The sequence below is a fragment of the Typha latifolia genome, chromosome 11, assembly GCF_019914945.1.
Source record: "Typha latifolia isolate L0001 chromosome 11, TyphaL0001v2, whole genome shotgun sequence".
In the NCBI taxonomy this organism is placed as follows: Eukaryota; Viridiplantae; Streptophyta; class Magnoliopsida; order Poales; family Typhaceae; genus Typha; species Typha latifolia.
Window position 1 is genome coordinate 2,759,236 of NC_133096.1, and position 23,034 is coordinate 2,782,269.

At 37.1% G+C, this 23,034-nt stretch overlaps 1 protein-coding gene across 1 annotated transcript; it reads left to right on the top strand.

Moving 5' to 3' along the window:
* Window positions 1-1,000: 1,000 nt before the first annotated feature.
* Window positions 1,001-22,367, top strand: LOC140797161 (riboflavin biosynthesis protein PYRR, chloroplastic). The gene is made up of 9 exons (XM_073150435.1): window positions 1,001-1,452; window positions 2,941-3,075; window positions 15,598-15,697; window positions 15,817-15,942; window positions 16,025-16,338; window positions 18,767-18,886; window positions 19,886-20,131; window positions 20,331-20,456; window positions 21,781-22,367. Exons 1-9 carry the CDS (start codon window positions 1,081-1,083, stop codon window positions 22,036-22,038), a joined length of 1,797 nt encoding a protein of 598 aa, XP_073006536.1. The 5' UTR covers window positions 1,001-1,080; the 3' UTR covers window positions 22,039-22,367.
* Window positions 22,368-23,034: the final 667 nt, after the last annotated feature.

The window sequence follows — 23,034 nt, forward strand, 5'->3', positions numbered from 1 at the left end:
TAGAACGATGATGAGGTGAGCTATAGATGCGAGACGGTATAGGTGATAATATAACCAGATATTGACTTGTACTAGTAATTGATATTTGTACTATTTTGTATTAGACGATAACTTGTATCATACAGGTCGAATCATAGTGTACTCTTGTATTAGTCATTTTAGTTATATCTTGATGGTTTGTTGTGGCTTGTGTGGGTCTTGCCAGATTATGTAGTGGTCTAGTGTATACTATTGTAGACTTGGATATTCATATGTTAACATGTTTATTTGGTTAATAGTATGTTTTATTTGGTGTTGAATTATGTGAGTATGGATATATTAGCAGTTAGTATTTGATGATGTCATGATTGTATGTGTACAGGAGAGTATCTGTGCGTGACGGGTCCCGCCCGTCCTATTGCGTGCGCTGCGCGTGCCGTGTCGGCGCGTGGGCGTGCACGTGCCCATGCCGGGCGGGGGCGTTACAGTAAGAGTTAAAGTCACATGAGACGATGAAGGGTTCAACATCTCACTTTACTAAAAGTATGAAACATTACTATGAAATGCTAGCAATTGCCTTCTAGAAACCCTGCTAAAAATACTAAACTCTTTAGCCTTGCATTACTGTGAAACGCTGACGAGTTCTCGAGTTTTGAAAAAAACAAGTTCTTGAGTTTTGAAAATCCTACTAAAAATGGTGAAGTTGCTAGCATTTTACCAAAACCGCCAAACTTGATAGTGTTTCTTTAGTGCTTTACCCCAACACTTAACTAACGCGTTAAATTGATTAATATAGATAAACGCTTAATTGTCAACATTTTCATTAAGAATGAAAATGCTAAAAAGTTCAGCATTTTACCTGAAATAGTAAAATGCTCAACTTATAAACATTTTCAGTAGGTATAGTTAGTACGTATAGTTACTCATCTCTTTTGGTAATAAATTTGAACAATAATCCATTTTTTAATAAATTAAATTTCTAACGGGACTATTTTGGTCAAAAACTCAGGTGAAGCCCATTAGTTTCCATGCATTTAATCCTTGTCCTCTTTTCTCCTCTTCTCCTCCTCTCCTCCTCCACCTCTCCCACAAAGTCGTACAATGATTCTGCTTTTGTCCGCACCAACGTTTCCCACTTTCATCTCTTCCACCACCACCAAACTCCGTTGCCGCACCATCCGCGCCACCGCCGTTGCTACCCCTCCGAAGGATGCGGTTCTGGTCCGGCGAGCGGCAGAGGTGGCGGATCTCTCGGCGGGGTTGACCTCGCCGCACCCGAACTTTGGCTGCGTGATTGCCCGCAAGGATAGGGAAGTGGTGGGAGAAGGATTCCTCTACGCGCAGGGGACCAAGTGCGCGGAGCTCCAGGCTGTGGAGAAGGCCGGTGAGCTCGCCCGCGGCGCCACCGCCTACCTCAACTTGGAACCTGGTGACTGCTGCGGCGACTACACTGCTGTTTCCTCCCTTGTCCAGGTTTGATCAATTTTGCGACTTGGAAAAGCTCTTGATTCTATGTTGTTTCTTTTTTCCTTTCTGAATTGCTAAATTGGGCTTTTGCGTAGCTGGTTCAATATTATGATATTTGGGAATTGTATATTTAAAAGTGTGAATTTTCTGTTTTATTCTTCTACTTTAGAACTGAATTTTAGTTATGTTTTCTTTGCTTAGTGTCGAATAAAGTCTTCTTTCGCTGCATTCCAGTTCGTTTCTCTTCTTTTTTGTTGTCTACAACCTCTGCTTCCGTGATCTGTGTAATGTGCACTTCAATCTAATCTAATTTGCATTTGTGCAGTCTTGATGATTTGGAGCTCTCCTTTTTTCTGCCTTGTTTATTTTTAATGGAGTTTCTGAAGTGTGTTTGATGCTTATTCTATATTTTTGTCGTTTAAAAATGTGATCTTTTGAACTATTTCTTCTATGTTTTTGTTAGTTTGATGTCTTTCGGGTACTAAGAGTGATTGTCGGTATATTGATTGGTATTATTTCATTTTCATCAAAAGTGTCATCTTTGGCAGCATTCCGGTTTTCTTTCTTGTGTTTGCCTTCTGCCATATAATGTAGAATCTTGCCCATCGTTCCTTTTATTAATTTAGCACTTTGGATTGTAATCTTATTTGCATATGGGGAGTGTACATCTCTGATTTATATAGGGACTTGGAAAGATCTTGCTCGGTTTTGTCTTTTTATGGATTTCTCAAATAGGTTGTCTTTGTTGATGCACTTCGTTCCAAAATGTCATCATTGAAACTTCTTGTTCATCTTTTGTTTTGATTTAATGTTTGCTAAAGAAGTGTGCACACAGTTTGTTTAATTCTATTTTCTTTGTTTTGTATAAAAATTGTCATATTTTGGCTGCATTCTAGTTTGTTTCCCTTTGTTTTATTTACTGACCTGTTGTTTACCACCTTGCTTCTGTTGAACACTTAAACTTTTATTGATGTAGCACTTGATTTTGTTCTTACTTGCACATATGGAGTTTCAGATGCTGTCATGTAGCTATGCTTATATCTTTTGTGCCTCATGTTCATCTTACAGAAGACAAAAGTCCAAGTTTCTAGTTTTATTGATTTAGCATGATACTCTTACTTTTGAGCTCTATTAACATTTCTGCAATCTTTCTCTATCATTTCAATAGTTTCTCTGCACTCATGGTGGTCAAAGTTTTGGTTGCAGCTCTATGGAATCTTAATATTACACTAGATCCAATTTTTCTCTGTCTTCATTGTTTTTTCTCTTTAAAGCAACAATATGGGAGACTTCTTGTAAGCACTGTTTCTGGAATTGTGTAATTATTACTTTGTATGGAGAATTTCATGTATATCAAATGTTATTGGGTTTAACAATGCAATTTTAGTGTCATCAGTAGGAAATTGGTGTTCTTTTGTGAACTTAAGGAATGGTTCCCCTGATGGCATTATTATTATGATTTTCAGGCATTTTAAACTAATGTTTATTAATTAGGCAGGAATTTCAAGAGTTGTGGTGGGACTTAGGCATCCGTTGCAGCACCTGCGAGGAAAGTCTATACAAGCATTACGAAGTGAAGGCATCCAGGTTGATGTTGTCGGAGAAGATTTGCAGAGTAAATTGTTGGAGGTGACTCTTTCATCTGCATAAATTGCTTTTGCCAAAATTCTTGAGTATTTTCTACCATAGTTCTCATCTAATCATTCTAATTCATCATTCTTTGTTTCTTTTCTTTGGAGAAATAGTTATACATAATGTCAACATTGTGGAAATAAAGATATCTGTAATAGGATGTTTACCTCGGACTGCTAAAATCTAGTAATTCGCGAGGAGTGTGCAGCTCTGTGCCGATCCTGTGGGTTGGCACATGTTGTACCCGATGACTAACTAGTACTTCTTGCGCTGCTGGTACAACGAAATGAAGTATTTATGGATGAAACTAGAATTGATGAACACTGATTGAACATCAGGGAAAATCCTATCAAAATAAGGTTCAGAAGGTTCAAAAGGATAGAACATTACATGCATAATTTTACTTTTAATGGTAATATTAGTGAAGCTCCACTTAATATTTGTCCAACTAATTTAGAGTAAGTGTGGTAGCCTACATGCTTTTTAGGGGAATAAATTGATTGAAGAAGATATATTACAATACTAACCTAAGAACAGGAATGTGTTTCTGGAGAAGGAGAACTGCATTCATTTGTAGTTGCAAGCGAATAGAAGATTGGTTAGCCATGAAGGTGAGAATGAGAATATTAAGGTTAGCTATATTGAAAGAGGGATGACTTTGTGCGATAATAAGGTTTGCCTCTTGCATCCAAGACGTAATTCGTTCAACTCATGAAAACAACCTCTTCATAAATAAGGGCTAAGCTAAGTAAATCTTTCCGCCATGGACTCTTTGTAATTGGGAGCCTTATGCACTAGGACCTTCCTTTCTTAGCTCAATTAGATTCGTACAAAGTTGGGAGTTGCATCTCACGAGGCACATAGGACAAAGTGATTGCATTACCGAATTGAGATTGGTGTATTCTCGTGAAACACAAATATGTTTAGGCTTTTTGATTTGACTTGTTGAAAGATCACAAAGGAGTAAATGACATGTAGGGAAGATGTCAACATGAAAATGGAAGAAGTTTGCAGAAAACTTTGAAGTCACATTTTCTTAAGGTCAAATACGTGATATAAATGCTGATGTTCACTCTTGTCATGTATCTGTACTCTAATCATAATCAATGATATTGAAAAACCCCTAGACACAAGTATGTATCTAAATACTAGGCAATGATATCACTCGTTCGCTTAAGTAAAAGTCCGTAGAAATATTAGGAACGAAAGCAGAGATGAACGCCAAGATTTTAACGTGAAAAAACCCAAACGGTAAAAAAACCACGGATCCAAACTCGGATCAAAACTAATCACTAGAATAGTAGCAGTTACAAGACTGACTCACAAAACAACCCGTCGATCCAAACGACTTTGTTCTTCTCAGTCTTGCTCGCTAGAACCCACGATTCACTGCTTCTCGTGATTGAAGTCCAACCTCAATAACCCTCGAGATTGATCTTTCGTCTAGATAGCCCTTAAGACGAAAGATTAACTTTTGTTGATGAGTGAAACCTTATTAGTTGAAGAACCGATGTAGCCTCAAGAAGTCTCCTTCAATAATGCTTCTTCAACCACCTAGAGATAGGGTTTCACAATCCTTATATATGATCTCCAAGATAGAGCTAAATCTAAGTCTTATCCGTACTCACGAAAGTCCAATTTTATCAAACTTCATTGGTGCGTTCGAACGTGGCCCGGGTGAGTTCGAATGGCATGACTTGATCTCAGGTGCGTTCGAACGGATCCGAGTGCGTTCGAACGCGACAACTTGAATTCTTTAGGTTGCGTTCGAACGCGTTTGTGAACGCAGCTCTCAATCTGTGTGAACACAGTACCCGCGTTCGAACGCGTTTGTGAACGCGGCAACGGCTTTTCTTCAATAATCTTGCAATTCTTCAAACCAGAGATATTCTAGACTTGTGTAAAGCTCATATACATGAAAAAATACACTTAGAATATTTTGTACACAATTGCCAACAAATAAAAACCTAACAATCTCCCCCTTTGGCAATTTGTGACAAAACACCTAGGTTACAAGATATTACAAAGACTTCAAATTGACCAATCAACAAGACTAGAATATTTTGCAAATAAACATATACCAATCCAAGATCAAGTGAAAATAACTTGAAATGAATAAACAATCCAAACACAAGTTATCAATGGAGCATAAGTTCAAAAGTACTTAAACAGACAAAGTTCACAATTCCTCTAAGCAAGGTTATAAGCAAGATTAGAAAGACAGAAAGACTCTAATAAACTCCCCCTATTACCATGCTCCCCCTACACACCTAGACACCTAGACACTCTCCCCCTTTTTGACACAAATGCCAAAGATTAGCAACTCGGAGGAAACTGACGTTGAAGAATCATCAACACAGAGTCAAGTACAGTCCCCTGATGAGCTTGCTCAGCTCGTAAATCATGCACTGCCGAATGGAGATCCTGCACTTGAGTACTAAGCTGATCGAAACGGTTAGAGTACTGTGGTAACTCCCCCTCAGAGTGAGATGTGTCACCGTCAGAGCTATCATTAGAGTTGTCGAGGTGTGAGGAGCGACCAGCGACGGAAGAGGACGGCTTGAGAGGAGACGACTGGTCGTGAGCTTGACTCCGCTTAAGAGTAATCCGATCCAACGGTTTGTGCAAAGTAAGAGAAGGTTCCGAAGCATCCACACGCACCCCACTCTGAGTGCACAAATTTGTAATAAAGATGCCAAATGATAACCTTTCACGAGGTGCTTCTTTCTGTGCAGCTGTGAGTATTGAATCATAGATCACCGCAGCTAAATCAACCGAGACTCCAGATAACATTGCATGAAAAAGAAATGCACGATCCAGACTAATGCTTGAATGTCGAGTCTTGGGGGTGACATTGTACAGACAAAACAGGTGAAGCATGCGAGCCACGGACGTCAGCTTCGCATGCAGCATCATGTTTCCCTTCCAACGTTCCCCTTTAATCAGTACAGTGCCAGCATATTCATCGACATCTGGAAGTGGAGCAGACGTTGGGTACTGGAACTCACCATCAGGAAGACGAAGCTCAACGCGAATAACATCGAGTCCCGGGTATACAAACACCCCACGAATAGTAGAACGTATACAGCGGTCTAAAACCGTGGCATTACTAAAAAATTCCCGAACAACTTCCACATAAACAGTCCCGCTCATCCCACACATCGATAACCATCCTCGCTCAGTAAATATTTATTCTATCCCCAAAGAAGAAAAATCAGAAATGACCACGGGTCGTTCACAGATAACAGGACGGGTGCCAAAATTATGTTTGTAATGCCCCGCAGCCGTACATGTTGAAAACTTGGGAGCCGAAGTAGGTGAGGAAGGCGGCCTAGGTTTCTTGGAAACTGCAGCTTTTCTAGGCATTCTTGAGAAAGAAACAAGATGCAAGATTCAATACATGCTCAAAGCAAACAAAAAGATAGCAAGAAATAAAAAAATTCAAGAAATCATGAAGGCCCTAAATGAAATCCATCATCCACTTGAAAACGCTAAGGTATCACGTTCAATCACACAAGAAACATCAAGATAGTAACTTTAACGTGATCAAAACTCGAAAACGCACGAAATCAATCAAGATCAAGAGACTTAATTGAATAAAAAATAGAAAAATTGATGGATGATCATACCTCGCAAAAGTGAATAAAAACTAAGAAATTCGGCCGAAAGATGCTAGATCTGGAGGAGAACGACCCTTTAAAAGGGTTTGTAGTAAGAAATTTGATGAAAAATACCAAGATCTTGAAGATTTAAGAGGGAGAAAATGAAGGGTTTCTAGGGTTTGGAACATGGAAGATGAAAACCCTTGGGTTCGGACGCAATATATAAAAAATCCTTGAGTGCGTTCGAACGCGCCAGTCACCGCGTTCGAATTCAAAAATTTGTGTTCGAACGCCCTTTTTTTTTTAAATAAAAAATCTAAGAAAAAATCTTTTTAGAGATGCACCTCTAAACATTCAAAATAGATTCAAGACATAGAATATGACAATTGAATGAAATAAGTCATACACAGATCAATCAAATCATCAAAAGCATATTATAATCAATTCTAATGCATCACTCAAAATTAAATTAGTCTTGATTGATCATAACAATATACATATGCAAGGTGAGCATAGATAACATGAAACATTCTTCTTAAATAAATTTACAACACAGTAGTCAAACCGACTTAGTATTTAAATTTGCACTTTTCGACTTATTCTCCATAACCGAACAGGAATTTTTCCTGTAATATTTTTTATACATAAACCATATAGGTGCAATGATGGCTTTCACACATGAGTAGATAGCCCTTTTCTTGTAATACATATCAAACAATGTGCAAGAAGATATTCACAAACATCAAAAATTTTATTTAATTTGCAAGCAATGTACTGAGCCAAACTGGACTCTAAACAAGATGACTTTCACACAAACTCATTGTAGCTCTTTTCATTGATCTTTTATGAACACATTTGTGATGACTAAGCATGAGGTCAAACTGTGCAAATCAACGTCAATAGTGAGCTATTTAAAAACAATTTAATGATGCCATGCTCACTCAAGAATATACACACGTTATGAGTGCATTAAATTTAGTTTAATTATGATAAAAGTCGAGAGAGTGAACAAATCAGAAATGGTATAATATACTGCAAGATGACAGAATTGACTATCATAACTCATAATCAAGAGAAAAATCATATTTATATGTCAAGAGTATATTATTGAATCTAGGAGTGCATCAAAATTTTTTTTTATGACAAAAACTCTTGACAAATTTGAAACTAAAACCAAGGAAAAGTTCAGAGTAAAGAAAACCTAAAAAGAAACGAAAATAAATAATAAAAAAGAAACACGCAAATCAAACAAAAAAAAATCAATCCAAAGCACAAATCCCTAAAGAAGTACGAAGATACTCAAATCTTTATAAATCCAAAGGTTTTGTAAATAGATCACCCAATTGTTTCTTCGTCTCAACATGTTCTAGTGCTATTATTTTGTCTTCAACTAACTCGCGTATAAAATGATGTCGGATATCAATATGCTTTGTACGCGAGTGTTGAATATAATTTTTTGAAATATTAATAGCACTCATGTTGTCACAATAAAGCACCATAGTATCTTGTTCAATGCCGTAATCTTTGACCATCTGTTTCATCCATAGTAATTGAAAATAACAACTTTCCGCTGCAATGTACTCGGCGTCCGCAGTAGATAAAGATATCGAGTTTTGTTTCTTACCGTGCCAAGCAACCAGATTGTTTCCAATATAAAAACATCCACCTGAGGTACTTTTTCTTTCATCACATGATCCTGCCCAATCAGAATCCGTGTATCCAGATATGATAGCTCCCGAGTCATACGTAAACCAGATACCTAAGTCAATTGTGCCACTGACATATTTTGCATTTTCTAAACCGAATTTAGTCACAAGATCCTTAGTATACTTGGTTTGAGCGATAAATTCCCTTTTTCCAACTGAGTAATTTGAAGTCCCAAAACTAACTTCAACTCACCCATCATGCTCATCTCAAAATGACTATGCATAAGATCTGCAAACTCCTTAGCTAATGATCGACTCGTTGCCCCGAAGACAATGTCATCCACATATATTTGTGCCACAACTAAACTCTTGTTTGATCGTCTAATGAACAATGTCTTGTCCACTCCCCCTCGAGTGAACTCCGCATCCACTAAAAAAGTGGTCAACTTCTCATACCAAGCTCTTGGAGCTTGTTTTAGTCCATAGAGGGCCTTTTTCAGTTTAAACACATGAGAAGGAAAATTTTGATCTTCGAACCTTTTCGGTTGTTCCACATAAACATCTTCATTCAGAGTACCATTCAAGAAAACACTTTTCACATCCATTTGAAACAATTTAAACTTTAAATGACAAGCAATAGCAAGCAGTATACGAATAGATTCTAATCTAGCAACAAGAGCAAATGTCTCATCAAAATCTATACCCTCAACCTGAGAATATCCTTGTGCTACGAGTCTAGCTTTATTTCGAACTATATTGCCATATTCATCACTTTTATTCTTGTAAATCTATTTTGTTCCAATGACGTTCACATTCTTAGGTCTAGGAACTAAATACCAAACATCATTCCTACAAAATTGCTCTAATTCCTCATGCATAACATTAACCCAAGAATCATCTAACAATGCTTCCTTCACATTTTTAGGTTCAAAAGAAGATGTATAACAAGTAAATGATACCTCACTTTGGATTTGTCGTCTTGTCTTAATTGGTTCATTCACGTCTCCGATCACTTGTGATAGTGGATGATTTGATTTTACTCTGGCAGATGGTTCCAGTACGTTGCAGTCATCTTTGTTCATTTCAACTTTGTCCTCGTCCTGATTCTCAATACCTGTCTTTTTGAATTACTAGTGTATCCAACACCATACCTGTCTTTTTCAGAGATTTGAGCCTTTAGAATCTCGTCAAGTTTGTTCTTCCCTTTTAGAAATGTCACTTCCTTATTCAGTCGCTCTAGTTCAATTTCATCAGCCTTCATTTTATTTTTTACATTGTCAAGTTGTTCAGAAAGGTCTTTGACACGTTCAAGTTCCAATTTGTACTTCTCCTCAAATTGAATTCTTTCTAGTTCGATTATTTCTAGTCATTGAAGTAGTCTAAGATTGCTTTTCTTGATTTTAAACGACTTCAGGTACAGGTCATTATATGCCTTTTGAATTTCAGATTCATCCTCCTCAGCTGGTATCATATCCTGATCATCTGTACTATCAGTATCAACAACAAAATCGATATTAAGTAGAGAAAAGGCAAAAGCAACAAAGTTTTCTTTGTCTTTTCCAGAATCATCATCAGATTTATCTGAGTCATCCAAAGTAACTTTCATAGCTTTACCCTTCTTCTTAAGGCGATTAGGGCATTCTTGTGCTATGTATCCAAAACCAAAACATTCAAAACATTGAACTTTATTATCAGAATTCTTATTTTTCTGTTTGACATTGTTGTTGTTCACACCTATATTCGAACTCGCAGTATTCTTTTTCACAAAGGCTTTGCTTTTCTTAAGTTTTTCAGCATTCAACTTGTTTGGCTTCTGAAAGAATTTATTAAAATTTTTGACGAACATGGCCAACATCTCAACATCTAAATCACCTTCATCATCAGACTCCTCTATAATTTCTTCAACTGTGGATAGAGCAATTCCTTTGGACTTCCTTCGGTTTTGAAAGACTGGACTCAAATGTTTGTAGATTTCCTACCAATTGTTCAACTTTCATAGAATCGATGTCCTTACTTTTCTCAATAGCTATACTTTCGCATGAAACCTCTCTGGAAGAGACCTAAGGATCTTACGGACAATTTTGTTTTTAGGAATTTTCTCTTCTAGGTTGAAACTAGAGTTGACTATATCACTCAGCTTTGCATAGAACTCATCAAATGTCTCATTCTCCTCCATATGTAGAGTTTCAAAACTAGTAGTCAACCTCTGAAGTTTAGAAAGTTTTACAGCCATAGTTCCTTCGTGAGTAGTTTCTAAGATCGTCCAACCTTTTTTTGCTATCTCACAAGTAGAAATTCTTTTAAATTCTTCCGAGGAAACACAACTAAAAATTGCATTTATTGCCTTGCTATTCCATCCAATTTTTTCATAGTCTGACCTATCCCATGACTCTATCGGTTTATCAGCAAGTTTATCATCCACCATGTACATTGGTGGACTCCAACCGTTCACAACGGCAAACCATACTCGTTCATCTATAGACTTCAAGTAAGCTCTCATCCTAGCTTTCCAATATCCATAATTTGATCCATCTAGGATAGGAGGTCTAATAGATGATGGTCAATCTCTATGAAAATCCATGCCTATCTGATCTCTCTCAAAAGGTGAGAGAACCTGCTCTGATACTAATTGAAAAACCCCTAGACACAAGTATGTATCTAAATACTAGGCAATAATATCACTCGTTCGCTTAAGTAAAAGTCCGTAGAAATATTAGGAATGAAAGCAGAGATGAACACCAAGATTTTAACGTGAAGAAACTCAAACGGGAAAAAAACCACGGATCTAAACTCGGATCAAAACCAATCACTAGAATAGTAGCAGTTATAAGACTGACTCACAAAACAACCCGTCGATCTAAACGACTTTGTTCTTCTCAGTCTTGCTCGCTAGAACCCACGATTCACTGCTTCTCGTGATTGAAGTCCAACCTCAATAACCCTCGAGATTGATCTTTCGTCTAGATAGCCCTTAAGAGGAAAGATTAACTTTTGTTGATGAGTGGAACCTTGTTAGTTGAAGAACCGATGTAGCCTCAAAAAGTCACTTTCAATAATGCTTCTTCAACCACCTAGAGATAGGGCATCACAATCCTTATATATGATCTCCAAGATAGAGCCAAATCCAAGTCTTATCTGTACTCACGAAAGTCCAATTTTATCAAACTTCATTGGTGCGTTCGAACGCGGCCTGGGTGCGTTCGAATGGCATGACTTGATCTCAAGTGCGTTTGAACGGGCCCGAGTGCGTTCGAACGCGACAACTTGAATTCTTTAGGTTGCGTTCGAACGCGTTTGTGAACGCAGCTCTCGGTCTGTGTGAACGCAGTACTCGCGTTCGAACGCATTTGTGAACGCGGCTCTCTGTCTGTGTGAACGCAGAACCCGCGTTCGAACGCGTTTGTGAACTCGACTTTCTGTCTGTGTGAACGCAGATTCCGCGTTCAAACGCGTTTGTGAACGCGGTGTGAACTCAACGGCTTTTCTCCAATAATCTTGCAATTCTTCAAACCAGAGATATTCTAGACTTGTGTAAAGCTCATATACATGAAAAAATACACTTAGAATATTTTGTACATAATTGCCAACAAATAAAAACCTAACAGATATACAATTGGTTGAGAAGTTAAGTGTTAGGTAGTGGAGTTTCCATTTCAATGCTTTTATAGTTTTAGGTATAGGATTTTGTTTTCAGCTAAAAAGGTTTGGAAATAGTAAAAGATCATAAAAATGTGGAAAATCATAATAACCTAGAAAATGAAAATTTTGAGTTTCATGACTAGTATATCAAGGTGGTGTTTCAGCTTTAGATATTATTCAATAGGATTGCTGAAAACTTGTCAGTAATTGTCATGACTCGAAATAGGAATCATGACCGGCCATGCATCTCAATATGCTTGAGATACACGAAGCCTTAATAATACTTTCTACGAGTACGATGACAAATAAATAAATAAAATGAAAAATTGCTTTATTAAATTTCATAATAATTGCAATAAACATAAACTAATATTATTGTTTTTGAGTCTCTAATAAAATAAATAAATCTTCTAATCTAAAGCATAAAATCCAGAAGAGCGGAAAAGTAGATAGGTGAATCCTAAGTGGAGGTGGAGTCCGGGTACATCTCGCTCAGTCGCCCCGCTGACTATTACCTGAGATAGACAAATAAATACAAAAAAAAATCCATGAGCTAACAACTATAGCTTAGTGAGTGGAATCCACTCGAAAACTAAATAAATTTTAAATCATATTAATGCTAAATAAAATTAAACTAAAAGCAACAATGTCCGTAGCAATATGCAATAGGCATGCTCTTTAAATAATAACAATGATAACAATAGAGAGAGTCATAACTTGTAACCTTGCATAGTTTCAACATATTAATATCTTTTCAATATTTATACTGTCATATGTCTCAATGGGTCTAAACCTTGTTGATCCACATCAACTAGAAGTCACCTCGAGATGACGCTCATGACTTTTCTTCATAGTTGATCCGGTTAGGGTCATTAGATGGTATCACTATGTGATCAACGCACTCTGTCTTTTCCACTAACCGTTGAGAGAAGTTAGAGTCACTTAAGAAATTTTTCATTCATCATAGGACTGTTCCCTAACCCCGCCAGAGTCACCTAAGAAAGTCACCGCAGTGATCTGATTTAGGACTTTCCCCTGGAGTTCCAGATAGACTTGAGTCACCACGGAAAATCGCAAGCGATTTATACCGGGTCTGTTCTCTAAGTCCTATCAATACTAGTCTCATTTTTCTTTTCACTAAAATTTAATATTTGCACAAAATATGGTGATGCACTGAGTATAATGATTAAATGCACGCAGAACATATAACAATTAAATTTTTGCACGTACGGATGAAATAAATAGATTTGCACACAGAAAACGTAACAATTAAATTTTTGCACGTAAGGGTGAAATAAATAATTTACACACAGAAAATTTACATGGTCTGATAAAGGTACAAAATATAATAAAATAAATATGTGAGTGAATCCACTCACCTGCGTCTAGGCAAATGACCGAAATCTCAAATCTCTAGCTCACGTACTAAAAGTCACCACCTTAAATAATAAATAATAATAAATTTTTTAATTTGAATAATATCAATATTTTTAAAATTTAAAAAAACCAAAAAGAACTAAAATGAGTTTAATTACCCATTGGATTAGGCTGGGCTACTGCTGGCCCGGCCCAATTAAAAAAAAAAAAGACTAATCGGGTTGGGCCAAGGCCTAGCCAAATTAATGGATTGGGCTACAGGCCAACCCACAGCCCATCCAAAAAGGAACCAATTGGGTTGGGCCAAGGCCTAGCCAAAATAACGGGTTGGGCTACGGGCCAACCCGCAGCCCATCCCAAAATTAACTGGTTCGGGTCGGGTCTGTGGATCCGAAATCCAAACCTGACCCGAACCCGAACTCAATGAAAAATGGGTTGGCTTGGGTTAAACTCGAGCCCAGCCAACCCCTTCTCTCTTTTCTCGCGACCGACGCGAGAAGAGAAGAACTAAGGGAGATGGTGACCGCCGGCGATCCCCGCCGACGGCAGTTCACGACCACACTCAACCTCTCCACTCTCTCTCTCTCTCTCTCTCTCTCGTCCTCACGAGGTGGAGGAGAACTCACCACCGACGGCCGACGCCGAGGCTGACGTCGATTGGAGCCACGAGGGCTCCTTAGAAGATATCATCGACACCGGGCTTAGAGCACGAAGCTTCCGGTGACGATGCGGTTGCGACCCGAAGCCGCCGGTCGGCCTGATTTGCCGACGAAGCCGAATTCCACAATTTAGGTATTTCTAATTTATCTCTTTAAATTTAAATTAAACTAGAGGGATGAGAGAGGGCTCATCGGGGAGTAGTGTGGTGGTCCCAATTTCCTCCGGTGATGCTCCGACGGGCCGAACCCACGTCGCGATTCGACGGTGAGAAAAAAAAAAAAACGAAGGAGGGGAAAGAAGAGAGGAGGGGGAGGGGGCTGAGGGGATTAAGGAGAGAGAGATGATTAGGGTTTTAATTTATAGATTAAGAAAAATCCAGATCTAATCCGATCCGGATTAGGCGCGATTTCTCTTTGCGCCTCGTCGCGTGCCGGAGAGGGAGAGGGGAGGGGCTGCACGTGCAGAGCACGTGTACCCTCCTCTCTCAACCCCTAATTAAATTTTTTTTTCTGATTCTGACAGTAACTTTAAAAGCTTAAGTTGCTAAAAAATAGTGATTTATTCCTTTTATATTCTAACACTCTTTAGACATTTTTGATAGGCCCAAGAAGTTAACTCGACTTAAATGAGTGGAGATTAAACTCAAGGCCTTCTTCTATCATATTATGTTAACTCGCCAATTACTCTAAAACTAAGCTTTTAGAGAATGGTGTTTTCATCTTCTTTTTATATTCTAACCAAGTAATTATTGCTAATTTTGGATTGACCAATTATGTATATGCTTGCATTTTGAATGATTTATATAGTTTTGGAGGTGAAAACTTTGTTCTAGACCTTGGCCGGCTATATTGTTGAAGTTGTAATTAAACATGCATTACTACACGTATGTAGACATATATGTACCTTTATATATGTGGTGTATTTTTCATATGTGTATAAATGATTGCATCTACATTTATATGTATTTGTATATTTAGTTATCAATTATGATAAGATTTGAGTTCAAATGTTCCATTCTACTTTCTGATTAACCTCTGTCAAGATATCTGGGTTGAATGTGTCAAATTTTGTTGTATGTTATGGTCATGAAATATTTTACATAGCTCGGTCCATTTAAGGTGAATAAGTAAAGCAATGTTGAATAGTTATGCCAATCTTTTTCCATTCGATTGAGTCTTTTCTTTTTCACATTGTCCTCATGTATCCATTGTTTTGGCTCAGTGACTCTGCTCTCCTATATTTTGGTCTGTATGCTTGTGTCACTTTTTGAGAATACACAAGCTACCAAGCAGATATTGGGTTAAGGTCTTATTTTCCATACAAATTTCAAGTTGACTTCTGGGATGAAAGATGTAACAATCCAGAAAAACTTAATTACAAAATAATTCGTGATAATGATAATTGTTTACCTAGTTCAGTAACTATAAATAACCTTCTGTATTTATTTCTTATTCCTAGATGAGCTTGTATCATTATTACCACTGCTGCTGTTGATTTTAAATAGTTGTTGCTTGCATGATAGTTATGCATATTTTTGTGGAATTTGTTGCAGCTTATGGCTGTTGTTGTTAACATCATGAAATTCTCTACTGTAGGAAGCTCTAAGATCCTGTCTAATTGTAAATGCTCCACTACTCTTTAGATCTGCCTACCATGTTCCGTTCTCAGTTCTCAAGTATGCTATGACCTTAGATGGTGAGGCAAATACTTTTCTCTTGTCAGAAAGTTAGATATTTTGAGACCTTTCTTTACTGTCGTTTTAGTTGGAAGAACTGTACATACATCTTGAAAGAAAGTTGATGGGTCATTGGCAGGAAAAATTGCAGCTAGCAGTGGACATGCTTCCTGGGTAAGCAGCAAACTATCTAGAAATAGAGTATTTGAGTTGCGTGGCAGAAGTGATGCCATTATTGTGGGTGGAAGTACTGTACGCCGTGATGGTATATATCTTCGAATACAACATTGTGACTGTAAACCTTGTATTGCTATTCTAAAATGATATGCTTTCTGGTGTAATGACAGATCCTCGGTTAACTGCGAGACATGGAGGTTCCCATGTTCCTGTACGAATTGTGATGTCACAAACTCTTGACCTCCCTGATGAAGCAAAACTTTGGAATGTCTTTGATGCATACACTATAGTTGCAACACAAAGGGGTGCTAGGAAAGATGTGCAGAGGAAGCTTGCTACGAAAGGTGTTGAAGTTGTTGAGTTTGACATACTGAATCCTAGGGATGTTATGGCATATTGCTATGACCGTGGTTACCTTTCTATATTGTGGGAGTGCGGTGGGACTCTAGCAGCACCAGCTATATCTGCCGGTATTATTCATAAGGTATATATGGGATTTGCACTGAACACTAGCAAGTCATTTCCAATATTGTCCTACAATTAAAGAAGCTTTAAAGACGTTATTATGAGTTTTCTGAGTTGATTCTTGTGTTGCATCAGTTAACCAGCATAAATCAACTCTAGCACAAGCCAATTTATTAACAGAAGGTGATTTAATGAAGGAAATTATTTGCATGTGAAAATGGTCCCTTAAGTTGCACTGCATAAACTGCATCTGCATTGGCAAAGTCAGGCACATGCATACATGAGAATGCCATCCTATTGGGACATGTTTTAGGTAGATAAAAGCGAGTTAAGCATGAAATGTGTCTGACTAGCTACTGAATTACATGGATTTTAAATTCATACATTGATACCTGACCAGCTTTTTTTTAATCTTTTCTATTTTGGTAATTCTAGTTTGGATATGTATTTTTTATTGTACTTGAATTTTTCAATAGTTCACTCACTGCGCTTGTTCTATGCAATGGCTTGACTGCCCTGTATACCAGTGTGCTTTTTTGCAACTTTTAAATATAATATAATTATGTTCTTCATACTTGAGTATCCAAACTTGGATAAGAACTCAGATTGTTGGTAATCTAGATGGTTATCTTTCAAGTGTAGAAGTTTAATCATCTGAAGATCTTGCTATCTAGTTGAGCATCCTAAAGTTTTTTAAAGGTTCCCTTTGTTGCTGATCCATAAGGTATCTGGAAACTTCAGATAGTGAAGGAAAGACATTAAGGGCATAAATAACTTAGACTATTTATGAGCATCATCTATGTGGCATCCCGTGGTTATATTACTTGCATTGGCTAAGGTTGTGATTGGTTTGCTTAATTAGATATATAAGAAATGTTGGAATTTGGTGGTAGAGAGGGTGAGAAGATATTTCTATCAGATGTACTGCTTAGGTTTCATGGAACAGATCCTAAGGTTCTGGAAGTCGTTGCTTTTTTCAGAAAAAACGAGAAGCTTCAGGATTTTTCTTTCAGGTGTTAGTTACTTTAAATGTGGTTGGCATCATTTATATGGTCAGATTTGTCTCCAACTTCTTGTCAAGCCAAGTTTAATATGCTATCGCGGTTTCCATGTAACACTTCAGACCAAGGTTTTAAGAATTGGGACTCATGCTTGCCAAAATCTTGTTGGAAGGACACTTGCTAGGCAATGGGACTACTGCTGCCTGACACAAATGTGGCAGAGAGTATCTGCAAGAGTCGTAAACCCAATGGTATCCTGTCATCACCTTTGAGAAGAGACAGGGCTAGAGACCGATAGAGAGAAGGCGCATCATCAAACCTCTGCCCTGCATCAATTTTAGATTAGATGATAACAATTAGGGGAAAATACAATTTACATCTGTGTGGTTAGGTCAAAGTTTAGAGTACCTCCCTAAGCTTTTTTTTTGTATTACTTAAACTCCCTTATAGTTCTAATATATGCAATTCCCTTTACTATAAATGACCACAATGCACTTTTTCTTTTAGAACAACTAATTAGAAAATTAATTTTTAAAATAAAAATCCTTATCTTATGCTTCTTTCACCTTAATCTTTCATGCTTTTATAATTTGTACATTGCAGATATTCCAAAAGAGATAATATAAAGGGAAAAACGATCAATAGTTTCACCTATATCTTTCACACTTTTATAATTTGGACATTGCAAATATTCCAAAAAGAGATAATATGAAGGGAAAAAGGACCAATAGTTTAACAGTTTTAATAAAAAATTATCTTTACCATTAGTTTTGTATGGAAAAACTAACGATTACACATAGGCTAGAACTACAAGGGGGTTAAGTGACAAATGAAAATTCAGAGAGGCATTTTGGAACTTGGCTTAATTACAAAGGGGTAAAATATATTTTCCCCTAACAATTATTTATGCCCCAGTCATGATTATAAGAACCTTATCTTGTAAATGGAGTTGGACATTCTTGTCATTTTCTTCTGTGAGCTAGCCAGCTTATCATATCCAAGGAAGGTTCATACAACTTTTTAACTTAACTGCAGCTTGGGTAAGCAGAAGAGGATTATTACCACTCAAACCTCTCCGATGCCTTTGTATAAGTACAGACAATCTACTTTTCAGTAGTTTCAGGTGAATAGTCCGAGAAGATGTGAGATGCTCTCACATATGACTCAAAATTTAACAAAATTCTCCTCCCGAACTTTATCTTCTGCTTTACATTTTTCAGTTATTTCATTTTCAAAGTATCACCTGTGAAATGTTAGCTTTTGGAGTGAGGATTTCATGGCGCATGAATTATGATTAATATTCTTTGATATTTTATAGAACCCGTATTTTTAAAAATTTTCCTTCATATATGATTCTTTCAGTGTATTTTCGTGTGAATATTATTTACTCCTACCACTATTAAATGATTGATCTTGTTCTCCCTTTAATATTTGGTTGGTTTGCAGGTTTTTGCGTTTATTGCCCCAAAAATTATTGGGGGTGTAAATGCTCCTTCACCAGTTGGAGAATTAGGAATGATTCAGATGTCTCAAGCACTTAATTTAATTGATGTCTCCTTTGAACAGGTGATCCCTACATGAGTTGTAGTCATATTCTTGTTTCCATTTTTGCTGGTCCATAGCTCCATGCACTATGTAATTAGTTATTATTGGTTCTAGATGTATATTTATAATATGCGCATGCTCACACGAGGTGTCCATGTGTTCGTACATGTTTTCTTGATGCGTGTCCTCTAAATCTTAAGCTCTGTGATATTGGAGTCTGAGCTCCTTTTTTATTTGGCTGTGTTGAATTGGAAAATAGTATATGTCTATGTCCAATCACTATGTTACTTGGCCCTTGTACTAGATATTCAGGATAAATTCTTTCTATTGTTATGTGCCTACAATGTTGTAAAGGAACATGAGGTGTACTCTTGTTTGGTATATCTGCTTCCTTGATATTTTGTTTATTCAATGTGCTACTGTCCTATAAATCCTTCTCATTGTCCTTCAAAGATGATTTTATTTACTTCATCATCCTTGTATCTCATTGTGTTATGGCTAACCAATGAAGTTATGCAAAAGCTTAGTGATGGGAGAAATTAATTGTTGGTTTATTAGATATTGAAATTGCCTTTGGGTATGTATATGTGTTTGTGAAATTGTGTGTGGGTATATTTATGTGTGAACATTTGGTTGAAAAGTCTACCTATATATGATTAGATTTACATAGAAACATATTTACTGTAAGCAATCTGTCTGTTGCATCTATTGTTGTTTTTCTGATGTCTGCTTGTCTGTATGTTTCTCTGAGCTTCTTCATTTGAAAATGCCTTGCTAGTTCTAGAAATATGGTTGCATATTTGGATCAGTTAATATCCCAATTCGTATACTAATCTGGTAAAGCATGAAATTGCAATAGGAATGAAATTAACTGGGAGGCTAGTTATTCATTGCTTTGCTTTCAACAAGAGCTGTATGGCCATAAAATGTGTAACCACATTATATTAGTGGTTTTCTTTTAGATGATAGACATGCGGCTTCCTAAGAAAGTCCGAATAAAGTTACCTTCATGTACTGTAGATTGGACCGGACATGCTGATCAGTGGATTTCTTCAGCCCATCCCAGATCTCTCACCTATAATTCCCTCAGCTGATGAAAGTTCATCTCTTGATCCAAAGATGTCTCCTTATGATACAAATATTATATCTTTTTATAAGACTTGGGATCCATTTGGAGCCTTCTCAAACTTTTCTCCTCATCCTTTGCACATGCCTAATGAGAATGGAGACTACTTCACATGGCCAACTGTCGAACACTATTATCAGGTATTGTCCTTGTCTTCTTTTCTTTCGAACACTATTATCAGATATTATCTTTGTCTTCTTTTCTTTATAACAAGTGGTTTTATGTTTTTGGAGCATCTAAGCATGCTGGAAAAGTAAAACATTACTGAAATTCTTATATTTTAATTTCTGACTACTTGCCATAGCATCTGATGAACTGAAAAATTATTCATATTCTTAGGCACACAAGTTTATAGGAGTTGACAGTCCTCTTGCATTGGATTTTGTTGAGCATATAAAGTTGACGAAGAGCCCAGAGGAAGCAGCACGCATGGGAAGGAAATTGCAAAGAGAGCATCCTGAACTGGTAGGCCCTGCGGCTTATAGAAAAGGTTTACCTTATTTGTTTAGACATCAGGTGCAGCTGTACTAAAATTTATGTTCATTTGAAAAGGTGGTTCTTTATATATATAGTTGATAGGGCCTACGGAACAATTCCTTTAAGATTTGGATTTACTGCAAGAAGTAGTCCACGCAACCGACGGAAAATATTTACCAAATATTCTTTCGTAGTAAGAAAATTACGAAACCAAGTGGGATCGATCCATAACTCCCTGATCTACATTTTTCGTATTTACGCCCTTCGCAGATTTGAACTACCACTGGGATGAAATCATGATATAGTGGAGATAAAGCTGGTAGTGACGGGTGGAGTGGATGTTAGGGTTATGGATATGAGGATAGATGGTTGATATAGTTTAAGGGATAAAGATGAAGGAAAAGAAGTGGTCGAGATCCTAAGAAAGAGGGAGGACTCAACAGATAAGAGAGATTAGAAGTTAGGAGAGGCCTTGCCAACGGTAGAGGTGGCTGGTAAGTGAAGAGGGAGGAGAGAGAATAGAGAGGCAAGAAATCAATATTCATTAAGCATATTGATTTTGGTTGCTATCCACATCTTTATAGAGGCTTGTTGGTCCTAATTCTAATGGACTCTCGCGGATTGCGTTCGAATGCGCTCAACTGCGTTCGAATGCACAAAAGACGTTTTTCGTCAATGCGAACCTGATGTGGGCGTTTGAATGCGCCCGACAGCGTTCGAACACGTATTTCTCATTTCCTATTTTTGCGAACCTATTGCAGGCGTTCGTAAAGGCGTTTAAACACGCCCCTTTCCGCGTTTGAACACGACTGACAAAAAATTTATTTTAATAAAAATAAATAACTAATGCAAGAAAAAAAGACTCTAACAAGATGTATCAATTGCTCTAATGAATATATTTTAAAAGTTTACAAATTATTGGACATAACAAGAATTATCTCTTTTTTCCCTTTTAGAAAATCATGGAGAAGAATGATATACATTGTTTTTCTTTCGAAGAAAATGCGTAATTTTCAATTTCCTGTGTAAAGATGACCAGCAAATCTTTTCTTTTGGGTGAGTTTTTGTTCTTTATAGGTTTATTAGAACGAGAATACAATTACCGCGATGAAAACCCCCATGGTACATTATGTCTAAACGATGTTCTGTGATCTGTTAACATTTATAGCCGCATTTTAACTGGCCTCACTTAGTTTCATTTCTCAGAACTACTATAATTGTCAATTCAATTGGGTATTGAATGGTTACTGGTTATCAAGGAAATAGCTCAATGTAAGATCTAACACAAAATCATATTTTTGCCTCAAAACAGGTTCGACCTGATTGGGAATCCACTAAGATTGATACCATGTACAGAGCTTTGAACTGCAAGTTTTCAACATATCCACAGTTGAACTCAATGCTGAAGTCAACTGCAGGATCTGTTCTTGTTGAAGCTTCACCACACGATCTCTTTTGGGGCGGAGGACGTGAGGGAGAAGGCTTAAATTACTTGGGCAGACTGCTGATGAGATTAAGGTCAGAGCTTCTGGGAGAGGTCTCCAAGGTGAACATAACTGAGTCAGCTTGATTCACATAATTCTTAATACAATATTTTTATGGATGAGTAGCCTTCTGTCGTATAAATGTGCTATCATGGGGAAACCAGTTATGTTAATCACAGTCAGTACTACATGGCCATTATTAATGAACACAGCAGTGAACAGGGCTAGAATCTGTCTATTTAAGGTGATTATCATCAACTAGAGAGGATGATCCTTTTCAATTGTAGCCCATCATTCCTTTAATTAGTTGGTTGGCATTTTTTTCCCTTTCGATGAACAGCATGTATGAATATGAATGTGAATGTGAATGTGTACCAAAGTAATACTTTCTGCTGAAAGAAATCTTTTTTATTTATTTCTATTTTATTATTATTTTTCTTACGAAAGGCCACAACTGTGTTTCATTGCAAATAAAACAATTAACCTCCAAACTGGCGGTTGACACAAAAAATCCTACGTAATCACAAAACACAAAACCCTGCACAGGATAGTAACTCCTAAAAGAACCAAACTACTTCACACTAGTACACTACTATCCAAAAACAAGGGTTGAAACCAAACAGAAAACACGACTACTACTACGTCAGCTCCAGTTCTATTTATCAGTAGACAGAATATTAACACAGTTAGCAGCTATACAAGTTTCATCATATCAATTATAATGGGAACAAAATATACCTTACTCTTCAGCAGCAGCTCCATTCCTTAGGTATCATCCAAGATCATCACTTCCTCAATCGCCCTCTTTGCCTTCTTAGTAGCGGTTTCTCCTTTTATCCCCGCATGGCATAAAAACAAAGAGGTTACTCTATGGTTCAACTCCTTCCAAAATTTTGCACTTAACTACCATTTATTACAAGTGACCGGTGGACACAAGCAGCACCCTATCCGTAATAAATTCTCTAATCAGAATCTATTGACAGACAAGCAATAATGAAGCTCTCATTTTTAAACGGACTTTACTTTCTAAATTTTTTGGTAAGGATCAAAAGATTATGCCCCCATTATTCAAAAATCTAAAC